The sequence below is a fragment of the Gadus morhua genome, chromosome 7, assembly GCF_902167405.1.
Source record: "Gadus morhua chromosome 7, gadMor3.0, whole genome shotgun sequence".
NCBI classification, from domain to species: domain Eukaryota; kingdom Metazoa; phylum Chordata; class Actinopteri; order Gadiformes; family Gadidae; genus Gadus; species Gadus morhua.
In genome coordinates, this window is record NC_044054.1 from 28,530,649 (window position 1) to 28,543,895 (window position 13,247).

General features: G+C 39.5%; 1 protein-coding gene and 1 long non-coding RNA gene across 3 annotated transcripts in view; one reads left to right on the top strand and one right to left on the bottom strand.

The window, feature by feature from the left end:
- Nucleotides 1-7,205, bottom strand: part of LOC115546983 (barrier-to-autointegration factor) — a 69,649-nt gene extending 62,444 nt beyond the window's left edge. The window contains exons 1-3 of one of the 2 annotated variants that reach the window (XM_030360862.1): nt 7,092-7,205; nt 4,721-4,878; nt 3,791-4,359 (exon numbers count right to left, since the gene is read on the bottom strand). In XM_030360862.1, the coding sequence (XP_030216722.1) occupies nt 4,213-4,359; nt 4,721-4,843 (270 nt within the window). In that variant the 5' untranslated portion in view covers nt 4,844-4,878; nt 7,092-7,205 and the 3' untranslated portion in view covers nt 3,791-4,212. Of the gene's footprint in view, nt 1-3,790; nt 4,360-4,720; nt 4,879-7,091 lie in introns of those variants that run through there. The other variant, XM_030360861.1, reaches the window with a different exon arrangement.
- LOC115546990 (uncharacterized) overlaps nt 16-13,247 on the top strand; it is a 60,274-nt gene continuing 47,042 nt past the window's right edge. Inside the window, exon 1 of the long non-coding RNA XR_003977320.1 lies at nt 16-2,726. This is a non-coding gene — a long non-coding RNA (uncharacterized LOC115546990). The remainder of the gene's footprint in view (nt 2,727-13,247) is intronic.

The following is a 13,247-nucleotide window of genomic DNA, read 5'->3' on the forward strand; positions in this document are numbered from 1 at the left end:
AATGGGGTCAAATGGTGAGTTTGCAAATGTGATCACGTACATCCTACAGTTACATACAGCGGCCACTAAGGGGCAGCAAAACATTTGTGATGAGAGCGTGTTGGTTCGGAGTCATCTCCCCAGAGAGCTTAACTGACCTGGGACCTTTCTGACTTAGTTAAAGTAATAGGCTCAGTTAGGCATTGTCACCATAGCCTACTTTTAAACGGCATTAATACATATATGCTAAAAGGCTACCGACCATCTCTTTCCAAAGGTCATTTCACCATGGGTGCAGGTACTCTTAAGATAAGTTAAGATAATCCTTCATTAGTCCCACAGTGGGGAAATTGGCAGGGTTGCAGCAGCAAGGAGGATAGTGCAAATAACCGATAACAGTAGTGCAAAATAAAATAAGAAAATACAAATACAAAATATAACCGCAAGCGGTGATTAACTCTGAGCAAAATGAAAAGTCCAGAACACACAAATGGAAGATATATAAATATAACACATTGTCATATTTAAGTAAAGATGTTCCAGTTATAAACCTGAACTGCAGCCTCATTCACATGGTCAAAATGTCTATTGATAAGCACACAACATCCAGAAAACTCCAAGCACACATTTCTCAAGTGAATGAAGGGCTTTCTTAAATGAAAATACCTGAAAAATCTTTGAGATTCTGGGGAAATAAAATTTGTTGTCAAGAACACTAGCGGAATAAATATAAGTATGACAGAGTTCATTATGAAGGAAAAATGGTTAACGAAGAAGTTCCCCTTAATGCCATACTGTGTCTTGGCAGTCAGATTCTTGGAAACTAATGAGCCTGATGAATTTCAGGTGCTGTTCAAAGTTGTGTTCTTAAACGAGTGGCAATGACGCTCTATACAGGATTCAAACTATCAACCTAAGGATCACCTGTACACAGGATTATCCCTCTGAGCCACTGACATTCTTGTACTGCATCAAGCCTCATTCACATGGTGAATATGTCGATTGATTGGCACACAACATCGAGAAAACTCCTAGCACACAGTGACTTCTTTCAGACTGGATCAAAGCTTCGTGGGTGTGTTTCAAATGTGTCTGGAGCAGACAAATTACAGCAGTCAATCCGTTGTGTTCTTCTCTGCCTCACAGGGTCTGGCAAAAAGTGTGTGTGAGCACGTAGTGATCCCGAAAGACTATTGGATATGTTTATATTGAACCTCCTGACCAATCATTCATAACGGTACACAATTATTTCACTAAGTGGGCGTGGCCTATCAGCGTTTACGCTGGACAATGGAAAGCGTTCCTGTCCCGGGTCACACTTGTTAGTCTGTGACCTGGTGAAGAAAACCTTGTCTGCCCCTCATTGAATATCAAGACTAAAAAGCCTTCATCTTGTGTACCTCGGCCATAGCAGTGTGTTATTTGCTTTAGCCACGTGAATATGCGAGTAGCGGGTCGTAGCTGTTCGTATAACAGTTGATGTCATGAAGCCGGACGTTTGATTCTACATTTTATAGGAGCTTACTTCGCTGCTGCCCAGTATTTATGTGCAATCTTAATAGAGTACACCGTTTTATTCCGTAACCTGAAATCTTTTTCTTATATTTTAATTTGTTTAATTGAAAAGTTGTGAAGGGTGATGCATTGTGGGGTGGGTGATGGAAGGGCCCCAGATGCAGTTCATCGTCTTGAACTTTTTTAAGTTGTCGGGGAAAGGTTTTAGTACTTTTTCTGAACGGTTCCATCTACTCCTGTGATCAAGAGAAGCAGAATCTGGTCCTGGTGATGGGACGAGTGCTCATCAACACACACACACACACACACACACACACACACACACACACACACACACACACACACACACACACACACACACACACACACACACACACACACACACAATATTGTAAATGATACCTGCAAAATAACATTGCTTTTAAAAACCTCCTTGTTGCGTGTAGTTGTTGTGTTGTAAATTATAAGATTTATTTTCCAGACAAACTATATATTCAATAAGTGCTACCAAGTTGTGCATCTAGTAAAGGACATGTTTGAATTTGATTGTGTGCTTCAGAAGGTTCTTTGTAGGACGTAAGATGCCGACATATGGTGTAGGGGAAGGGGAACTGAGGAATCTTTTGAGACGATTGCTGTTTTTCTGGAGAGTAATAGTTGGACTTCTATTTATGTACAGGTATATGAGCTTTCGAATTCATATTTTGAATGCCATTAGGTATTGCCCTATTAATTCTGAATAAATAAATCGTGTAGAATACAACACGACTGATTTTTGTTTTTGTGCAGTTGGTCTCTCTTGGGGTCCCTAGATACGGAAAAGGATAGGGCCACATGTGATTATTTTTTCGGAGTTCTGAATTGTTACTCTCAGAAAAACGATTTCTAACTTAAATCAGATTTCTGTTATTAAAAAAAGTTTTATAACAACACTACATCCTACAGTGACATACAGCGGCCACTAAGGGGCAGCAACCCATTTGTGACGAGAGCGGTGTGGGCTTTTATTATCGTCTTTGTGTGTGTGGCTGCGTAAACTGCATAGGGCTATTATAGCCTCGACAACAACAAGGACAGGATATTGTTTCTAGGAAAGAAAAATGTGTTTAGTTTTTGATAGCGTTTCTGGTCTGTTTGACTATGAGGTCGGTTGAGGTCAAACGGTGGAGACCAATGCCCCTCCAGTGGATCTGCTCTGGCGCCAACAGTGGGACCTAGGAGTTAGGAACCATGTGAGTACTGCTCTTTATTTCTGTGTTGTGAACCATATTCTGTATTGTCCTTGTTGATCCGTAAGCAATGGAAAAACACCCCCACCCTCCTCTTTGACCCGCCTTTCTCCCCCTCATTTGCATTAAAGCTAAAGACACCGAAACGGTGCACTTGGGGAAAGCTCAAAGTGCGACTGGCTCGTACTGGCTGTAATTCTGCACAACGGCTGAATTTCGGGAACGTCTTCAAATACTGTATTAGAGGCCCACTAATATCTATATTAAGCATCCATAAAGAAGCATGCCGTGGGACCTTTACCTGGTTATCTAGGGGCCCTTTAATGTCTTGTTTCAACAGGGAGAGGTGAACGCAAACCAAACTGTTATAAAGACTTCCAATGGTTTTTATTCCCGCTCTCTTAATGTGTTGCCTATATGTGGTGTTGTTTATTTTTTCCCCTTTTGTTTGATTGTCTGGACTGTCTGTATGTATTCCTTTCTTATTTGTAAAGCGTATTTGAGTAGGTACTTAGAAAAGTGCTATAAAAAACGGATACATTTTTTTTTTTATTATTCATGAGCCACATTTACAACATAGGCCTATGCATATTAAGACAGACGTTCAATACCATCTTTAGTGTCGCAGCTCAGAAGGTGTTTTAAAGACAGCTTTGGCTACTAGGTTAAGTGTGAAATAAAATGTCTCATTACCAAAAGGTGTTTCCTGGCAGGTGTTTCTGTAATGAAAAGGCATTGCCTTTTCATTACAGAAACAATTCAAAAGGAGGTTACATTTTGAATTTGTTTAAATTAGGACAATAAAATAAAAAGGCAGCAACAATTCAGTGTGAAATGCAGTAGTGACATCTCTACCAGTAAGTTATAATGGTTCAGAATTGTTTTATTTTCTATTTGATCGTCCAAATGGATTACGGCATCTTCATTAAGCTGTTCCATCATCAATACATTCCAATGGGAATTTATGAGATCCTTAATAACCAGAATAAGACAAACTATTTATTATGGCGTGTGGTTTTGTCTACAGCCATTTAAAACCTGATTAACGATGGAAGTCGGAAGAAAAGTCGATCAAAATTCTTGTTTTATTGTTTCTTTATTATTATTATTGTTTCTGCTTGGTTGCCTTAACAACCATAACATTTTATGACATTGACATATTTAGCCATGTTCACCCTTTACTATTAAACACTGCACACCCCATAATATCATATTGTGTAATCATAGTGCACCATTTTTAGTTTGCTTATGGCATTGATTATGGCATTGATTCATGAGTTAAAGTAGACATTTGTTTCAGATCATTTAGATCCAAAAAGTATAGAGCTGTTTTCTTAAAACGAGTCAAACTGAGCAAAGTCTCAAACAACCATCTGGTTTTATGTTGATGTCGTTGTTGCGTCCCTGAACAGCAGCGAGCTTACGTTTCAGGCCAAAAAAAAGAAACAAAAAGAGTAGAGAAGGACGTGTGATAAAAGAGGAGAGCGGCCTACATGTTGTTATCATACCACCCATTGATGGCCTTGTGGCAGTCGTATTGCTGTTTTCTATTCGCCCCGCATGCGTCGTGCAGCCAGCGATTGAAGCGCTCCTCGTCCTTCCCCAGCACCATGTACTGACCCACCACCTGGAAGACCTGAGACAGACAGACAGACAGACAGACAGACAGACAGACAGACAGACAGACAGACAGACAGACAGACAGACGGACGGACAGAGAGACAGACAGACAGACAGACAGACAGACAGACAGACAGACAGACAGACAGAGACACAGAGAGAGGATACAACAAACATGTTGTTATCAGACCATTCTATCTGGCAGTGACTGAGCTGATTGGTGACCGTGTCCCCAGCAGCAGGGCTAACATATATTCTCCCCTCATTGTTAATTCTAAAGGCATAAATACATGTCCCTCATAGTATTGACAACATGCCTCTAACGGCCCCCTGACTGAACACACACCGCCTCAGAGCGGTGTGTGTAGCTCCTGCACCTTATCATAGCCCTCCGCCTCCAGCCTCCTGGCGAGTGCGTTTCCGATGCCGGGCAGAGCGTCTACCCTCTTCCTGCCCAATGGCTCAGACATGAGGTCAGCGTGTTTCATTTTGGTCGCCATGTTCACTAGGAGGTCGTGGTGAGGGGTCACCCGATCTGAATCAAAATATTACAGATTAATACATAATATTCATTATTAAAACCAACTTGACTTCATCTGGTAATATGCCTTCACCTATGGCGACACATTAGTGCCATAAAGCACTAATGTGATAAAACATGCATTAGGGCGCATTATATTATTTCACAAGCATAGATATTAACTGCGAGCGTGCAAATTATCTCTGCGCGCGCGCACTCAGAGCACTGAGAAGCTGCGAGCGGAGCCCAATCAATGTTTTCCTGCTGTACCCCAGTCAAAAAGACCTAAGTCACAGGGCACATCAGACTAAAGAATCCCAAATTCTCCTAAGAGCACGCAAAGCGATGATGAAGGGAATAAAGCGTGTCTGTAACTTCTGACTCAACCCGTATTACAGAATAATAGATAATATTCATTATTAAAACCAACTTGACTTCATCTGGTAATATGCCTTCACCAGGTAGAGATTCAACCATAGACTTCAAATCAAACCACTAGTAGATTCACAAACCTGCCAGGTCAGAATCAAAGCGTTGGCATTTTAAGGTTGGGCCTTTCTGGTATGAACGTTTAAATAAGACTCACATCAAATAGTTTAGCTTATTAAAAAAAAGTCCGCTCACCCACAGATAAACCCTAGAACCGAGATCCACCAGATCAACCACGTTTAACAAGCCTGTCACTACACAACAATGGGACACACAAGCCCTAATTATATATAGTAGTATATAAGCTTCTTTTGTCAAAAAAGACATGTTTTGATTTTATACAGTTTTTAATGTTGATAGATCATTTAAATCTATTATGCAGCCTCACTTTTTGACTTATCCATGTCAAAACACATAGGGTGAACTCGGCTAACAGCCCTACACATAACACAAAGCTTGTTTTCTCCAGAAAAAACCCTTTGATTTCATAAGATTTGAAATGCTATAAATCGATTATGCAGCTTGGCCTTTTGACCTACCTATATCAAAACACATCTGGTGAACTGAACTTACTGCCCCACACATAACACAAAGCTTATTTTCTCAAAAACCCCACCCTGAAGTGGCAAACCCTTTGTTCGCCCTATTTGTTCCTAAGGCAGAGATAGTCCGACACACATTTCTTCGGAAGCACGCACAGAGAGTTCTTAACTTTGTGTTGATTCATTTATTAAGCAATAACTCCGGTTGGCTATCCAGGAAATAACGAAACATAAAGACTCCAAACAATGTAACTGTTTTTGTGGCCAAAACAGGGTTCTTAGTATTGTACAAAAAAGGACTTTCAATGTAAAATAATATGTCAAAAATGCGTCCAATATAGTGTCCAATAATGCGAAATAATGAGTACAGAAAACTGTTGGCCCCCTGCCAGCCAAAACCTGAGCAACAGTAATAAGCCTGCCCTATATGAGGGCCTCCAGTAGGCTCCAGGTAGAGCGTGACACACCTATATCCCCAGATGACACAAAGGACTAATCACCACATCATCACAAAATGCATAAATATACATATGAATGAAAATTAGATTAATATTTCATACACTTTATAATACATAACTCATACTTTAGCCTTAGACTCAAAATATATTTACTTAGAGATATTCAACACAAAAGACCTCTAAATGACTCCAACACACCCTATTTTTTACTCAGAAAAAGGCTATAAAACTATTATGCGGCTTTACATTTTGACCTACCCATATCAAAACACATGCAGGTCTAAAGTCTATCACGTCACCGACGTCATCATATTGTCTTTGGCTATACTCGTGCATTTTTTGCAGCCTAATTAAGTGCCTCTTACTTATAATAACTCCTTGCCTACTGACAGCAAGTGACTTTAGAATGTCATTGTAATTCATTCTGAGGTTAAAATAGAACGATAACTCTTCTATCTTGTCCATAGCCGACATGCGTCTAACACTCCTTTTATAATTGTTAATTCGTGCCCACAACATAAGTATCTCGTTCCCACGAATTATTAAACTGTTGCCACAAAATAATGATCTTTTCCCATGAATTATTAAACTGTGGCCACAAAGTAATTATCTCGTTCCCGCAATTTATTATATTGTGGCCACATTATTAAATCATGCAAACAGATCACAAAATCGGGAAAACTGATTATTAAATCGGGAAAACTGATCACTGAATCGGGGAAACTGATTATTATTTTTTTCCCAGATGTCACCAGAGGGGCTCCCTATGGTTTAACTGGATAGAGAGGTTTTACCGTACCTTTGATGAGAATTAAAGGTGTGTTAGCCCAGTAGCGCCGCTGCTGCTGTTTAGCCGGACCCAGAGTGATAGAGATAACGATAGTTATGTTATTATAACTCTAGTTCTAAGATTGTAGGCGTAGCCGTCTGGCTTCGCCCTATGCTCTTGTCCCGTGCGCGTGCTTGCGCGCACTGAAAATGTGAGCTATGCACCAATCAACGTTGGCACCGCCAACATTCCCCACGGCAGCGTGTATATAGGCCTAAAGTGGCGCAGAGCAGCGTTCGTCCTCCATGCTATTCTTTCAGCAATTGGAGAGAACAGCAGGTGGGTAAGACGGCTACACCTACAATCATAGAACTAGAGTTATAATAACATAACTATTGTTCTATTTCATGTAGGCTACGCCAGACCCGTCGCCAGACCACTGAGTCTTAAGGGGGGCATATGAAATGCATAGGGGGGCACAATTATTATTAGCCTACAGTACGTAGGCCTATATTTCCTCTATTCGCGCAGCACATAATCATCACGTTAAACATAACCAACAGCAATATGACCCGGTAGCCTATAGCCTACAATATCACATCATTCCTCATCATTTAAAGCAATAGGCCTACATTAGGCCTACATAGAAGCAATGCAATGAGTATATGGACTATACAACGAATTAGGTGTTAAAGCAGTTAACAGAGATATGCATTGCCATTACACACACACACACACACACACACACACACACACACACACACACACACACACACACACACACACACACACACACACACACACACACACACACACACACACACACACGGTTACTTTGCGTGGAGTCAGCGCTGTCCTCCCTCCCTCCCTGTCCTCAGCGGGAGGCGGCGTTACTCCGAGCTGAACCTCCTCATCAACATATCCTTCCACTCAGACGTAAACTTATGGGTCAGGTCCTTTTCAAAACCAAGCTGAATCGGCTGGGCCTTGCGTCTGTGCAGCATACCGCGCCGATGCTCTGAGAAGACGTTTTTCAACGTGGAAAATTAGTTTTCCCACATTGCTGTAGAAGCTCCTAAAGTTAGGGCAAGGTGTAGGCTGTGAGAACAGTCGGCATAGCCTGAGTCCACAGTTGAATGTGCTAAGGATGTTTGCTATTGTCCATTTTCCGTCTTCGGGGGGAATCGGGGTGTCATTAATTTTCTTGCAGGAACTCACGAGCCACAGTATTCAGATTCAGACACATCAGTTCCAGCTAATAGCAGGAGAGGGGTTACCTTTGATGGGTCCAGGAAATTTTCGTACTGATTGTTAGACTGCTGGTGGGCTTTTCAACCACTTCCGAATATCCAACATCCATAGAAATTAAAGTAAGCAGGGGCGATTCTAGGTCCTGTCCAATATTTTTTTATTCCACAGCCTTTATTTTATTAGTATGCTGTTGTATGTTTAAGCCAAAAGCTGGCAGTGTCAGCTAAATAATGCAGTTCTGAATCACTTAAGTGATGAAAGGAAAAAAGACTATTTGGATGAAGGAATAATCAATGGATGTGAACTGTCATAACAAATTTTAGGTATATTAAATTTCCTTTGTGTAAGTTTCACTAAAAAATGACCATATTTCCCCACTTTTTTTTTATTTTTTTTTTACAGTCACTGAAACACATTGGTACAACATGTACGAGATTAATAATATGAGAAACATACCACTATTTCGGGAGCAATAAACTACACTGGAAAAAGCCTTCTGTTGAACCAATTAAAAAAATCTAGGGTAATGGTTCACATCTATATTACATAACTTGAGCCAATGACAAATATATAGCTTGCCTCAAACAATATTTCCTATATTCAGAAAAACGAAATAATACAATTTAGCACCAAGTATAATTCTATTCTTTGAATGAAGTTAATACATTTAAATCGTATGTTAAATCCTAAACAAAAAAATATTGATTCACTCCAACAATTGTTTCTCATTTAAGAAATATCTATCAGAAATAATTTGTTTTATCCAATCAAAAAGATTAAAATGTAATCAAACAATTGTTTCTCATTTAAACATGAACATTTTTAAACATAACATATTTTTGTATACAATATATATTAACAATCTAAATGGCAGAGTTAGGTCTACTCCAGACCTCCCTCCAGACACAGAATGTGCTAGCTCACAGAACCAGTGAGTCATCGTCACTCTGGTCAAGGCTCTCTACTGCAGGTTCAGCTGTAGGTGCTACCTTGAATGAATAAGCAGCCGATGTTCCAAAAAGCTTCAAATCATGATCAGGCAGCTGGTGCTCAAAGCAAGCATCACCTTACAGCTTTAATCCATATCGGATGTATAGGATGGAGTTTAAGGTCTGCAAGGACATCCGGTTCCTGAGTTTGCTTTTTACCACGAGGACTGAGCTGCCTGTAAGTGCGTTGAGACGGGGGAGGGGCCGCGCAGGTACCCGGTGCTCGTTGTGAAGAGGTAATAGCGATAGTGCTTTCACCTCAAAAAGTCGCCAAAAGTCACCAATAGCAGCTGAAAAGGAGCTAGATTTGTCGCTTGTCGCTGTTTTGAAAAAAAGTCGCCAAAGGGGTCTGAAAAGTAGCTAAATATAGCGTCAAAATCGCTAAGTTGCAACACTGCGGTTTGGTCCAGTAGTCGTAAGCGTCTTTGTATTTAATGCGCATGCGCAGGCTTGTAGGTAACCTTGAAATTGTACATTTGTCTAAACAAATATTTCTAAATTGAGCTCCTAATCAAATATAACTGTTTTAGGAAGAAAACAAAAAAATTATTTGGATTGAATGACAAAATTATTAATCAGTTGAATACACAACCTTACCACACAATCCATTTGTACATTTGTCAAAATGGATATTTCTTAATTGAGCTCCTAATTAAAAATATCTATATTTCACAGTATTTTGAAATAAAAAAAGTTATTTTAAAAATAAAACAAAATGTTTATTTGAATTGAATTACAAAATAATAATCAGATGAAGTACGGCTTAAAAACCTTGAAAGTGGACCCAATGTATGGGTCCACTTTCAGGGACCCATACATTTTTACAAAACCGCTGGCATTATTTTATCAGCTGTGGGCGTTTTCATTGCCATAAGAACGTGAGCTAATCAACAAGTACAATATGTTCTAGACCAGTGGCTCTCGGAAGCGGTTGAAAAGCCCACCAACAGTCTAATAATCAGTACGAAAATTTCACCCTACACTGTAAAACCTGACAAGTTAGTTCAACTTAAACTATTTGAGGAAACCGATTGCTTTGAACTATTTAAGTTTACTAACTCAAATAAATTAAGTAGCCTACCAGCAATTATTTTATGCAAGCAAAGATAACTATTATATCTAGAGTTATTGTGACATGTGTATTATGAGTTAGCATTACTAATTCCATTTACTGAAGGGAAATGTAAAGAATTAGCTTTTTACACTTAAATGCAGCAATTCATTCAACGTATATAACATGTGTTCCTTAAATGTATGTGAATTAAGTAATACTAACTTAAATGCCTCTTGTATTGCTAAATCTTTTTACTTAAGTATAATCAACTTTGTCTTCCAACTGAAATAACTTATTACATTCTAGTTGTGACAACTTAAAATTAATTTTGTCTGCTCAATTCATTTGAGGAAACCGATTGCCTTAAACCAATCAAGTTAAATGAACACAATGAATTCACCAATCTCTGATCCAACTTAAATTATTTATTAAGCTGAATGCTGAACATTCATAACATTTCCATGTTCATTTCAAGTAGTCATTTAAACAGCTTTACTAATTATTATTATTTTTAAACATGCCATTTCTTTATGGCAATATAACACGAGAAACACACTAAACTAAACGCATAGTCCCTTGAAAGGAAGAATGTTAGGCAAAACAGCTTTATACTCAAGGCCGTCCCGTCCATCGAAACATGTTAACACGGCTCAACAACGGTACAGCCAGCGGGACTCGAGTATGAGGGGCCGTTTAGGACATAACTAATTGAGACACTCTCACACACATACCTATGAAACACTCTTACACTCACTACTGAAACGCTCACACACTCACTAGTGAAACACTCACACATACATACATACTCTTCTGAAACACTTACACATACATATGAGAAACACACACGCATACATACATACCTCTGTGGCATATACACATACATATGAAATGCTTACATTCATACAAGTGAAACATTTATACGTATCTATCTGAAACACTCATGCAAGCACATATTTGTATAAATGTTTCAAATGTATGAATACGTTTTTCAGTTATATGTATGTATGCTCTTACATGAGGATGTGCAAGCGTTTCACATGTAGTATTCATACCAGTAATTTCAGTAGTGACGGTGAGAGCGTTTCAATAGTGAATGCATGAGTGTTTCATAGGTATGTGTGCATGAAATTCCAAGGTCAAGGTCGGCATTTAAACCGGAAGGCGGGAACAAAGAGTGCATTTTTGAACAGCCAGAGCGCGCCAATCTGAGTCACGCTCTTCACCGTTGGCTTAGATTGGCTGAAATGTCACGCTCTTCACCGTTGGCTTAGAAACCGGCACTCTTTGTTCCCGCCTTCCGGTTTAAATGCCGACCTTGACCTTGGAATTTCATGCACACATACCTATGAAACACTCTTACATTCACTATTGAAACGCTCTCACCGTCACTACTGAAATTACTGGTATGAATACTACATGTGAAACGCTTGCACATCCTCATGTAAGAGCATACATACATACAAATGAAAAACGTATTCATACATTTGAAACATTTATACAAATATGTGCTTGCATGAGTGTTTCAGATAGATACGTATAAATGTTTCACTTGTATGAATGTAAGCATTTCATATGCATGTGTATATGCCACAGAGGTATGTATGTATGCGTGTGTGTTTCTCATATGTATGTGTAAGTGTTTCAGAAGAGTATGTATGTATGTGTGAGTGTTTCACTAGTGAGTGTGTGAGCGTTTCAGTAGTGAGTGTAAGAGTGTTTCATAGGTATGTGTGTGAGAGTGTCTCAATTAGTTATGTCCTAAACGGCCCCTCATACTCGAGCGGACAATAAAACTTCCTGCACACTTGCTAAGTATCACTAATTAGAAAAAAATCACAAAGCTTCAGTCCCTCTGAACCTTGACCGAAAGGTTGTGATTTTTGGAATTTTTAAGAACTATTTATCAGGAACAATAATAAAAAAAAAAGATCTTGATAATTTACTCCAGCTCATTTCTCAATGCCTGCAACTTTGGCTTGAGCCGCTTTCTACGACGTCTTTCTGTTGGTGTCGGGTCAGCCATCTCTTCTTCGTTCGTTACCAGACTCCGTCTGCATTGTGGGATATAGTGTTCCAATACCCGTACTGTCCGTAGGCCGATATATGCTCTGTTATAGACGTAACGCGTAAGCACGTAAGATACATAACCCCCCCTTGCGCGGTAAAATATCCCCCTTACGTGCTTAAGTGCATCGCTCAAAATTCCTGACTATGCAACAAAACACTACGGCCCTACGCAGCTCGCAAAGACTGTGATTGGCCAGCTAACCACATCCTTTCAGGAGTCTCACATTTCCGGTTTTACAGCATAATAGCGCCATTTTTAAAAGGCCGTGACAGAAGCGAATGAAGAATTTTGAAGAAGGAGAAGAAGAAAACACAAGAACGAATTATGATAATTATAAATATAAACAAGCCAGCGATTTCCACATCCACGCCCACAGATTCGTTCGTTGCTCCCCCTACTGTTCTGGCGGAGAATCCCCTTGCAACACGTGCAATCCTTAAAGAACCTTAAAGGCACCCAGTGCAACTTTATGTAAACATTCAATGAAAAATAAACATTCAATTTCTAGTCTTTTTTACACGTAGTAAGTTTCAATAACTCCATACCATTACATATCGACATTCAAGGAGCAAAGATGAGACGTCGTTGTATGGTGAGAACTGATAGAAAATCGTAAACAACAACAATCGCCGGTGGGGAGAAGGCATTTTTCCATTGACTAGAAGCCTGCTTTATTTATTGTAGGTTACAAAAAATAAAGAAAATGGCGGCATTGTTGTTATCGATTTTCTATCAGTTCTAGACAGTGCGGATAGTATATTGTAGACAGTGCGGATAGTATACTTCCTTTAAGTATACTCATGGAAGTACGGGTATAGGAATAC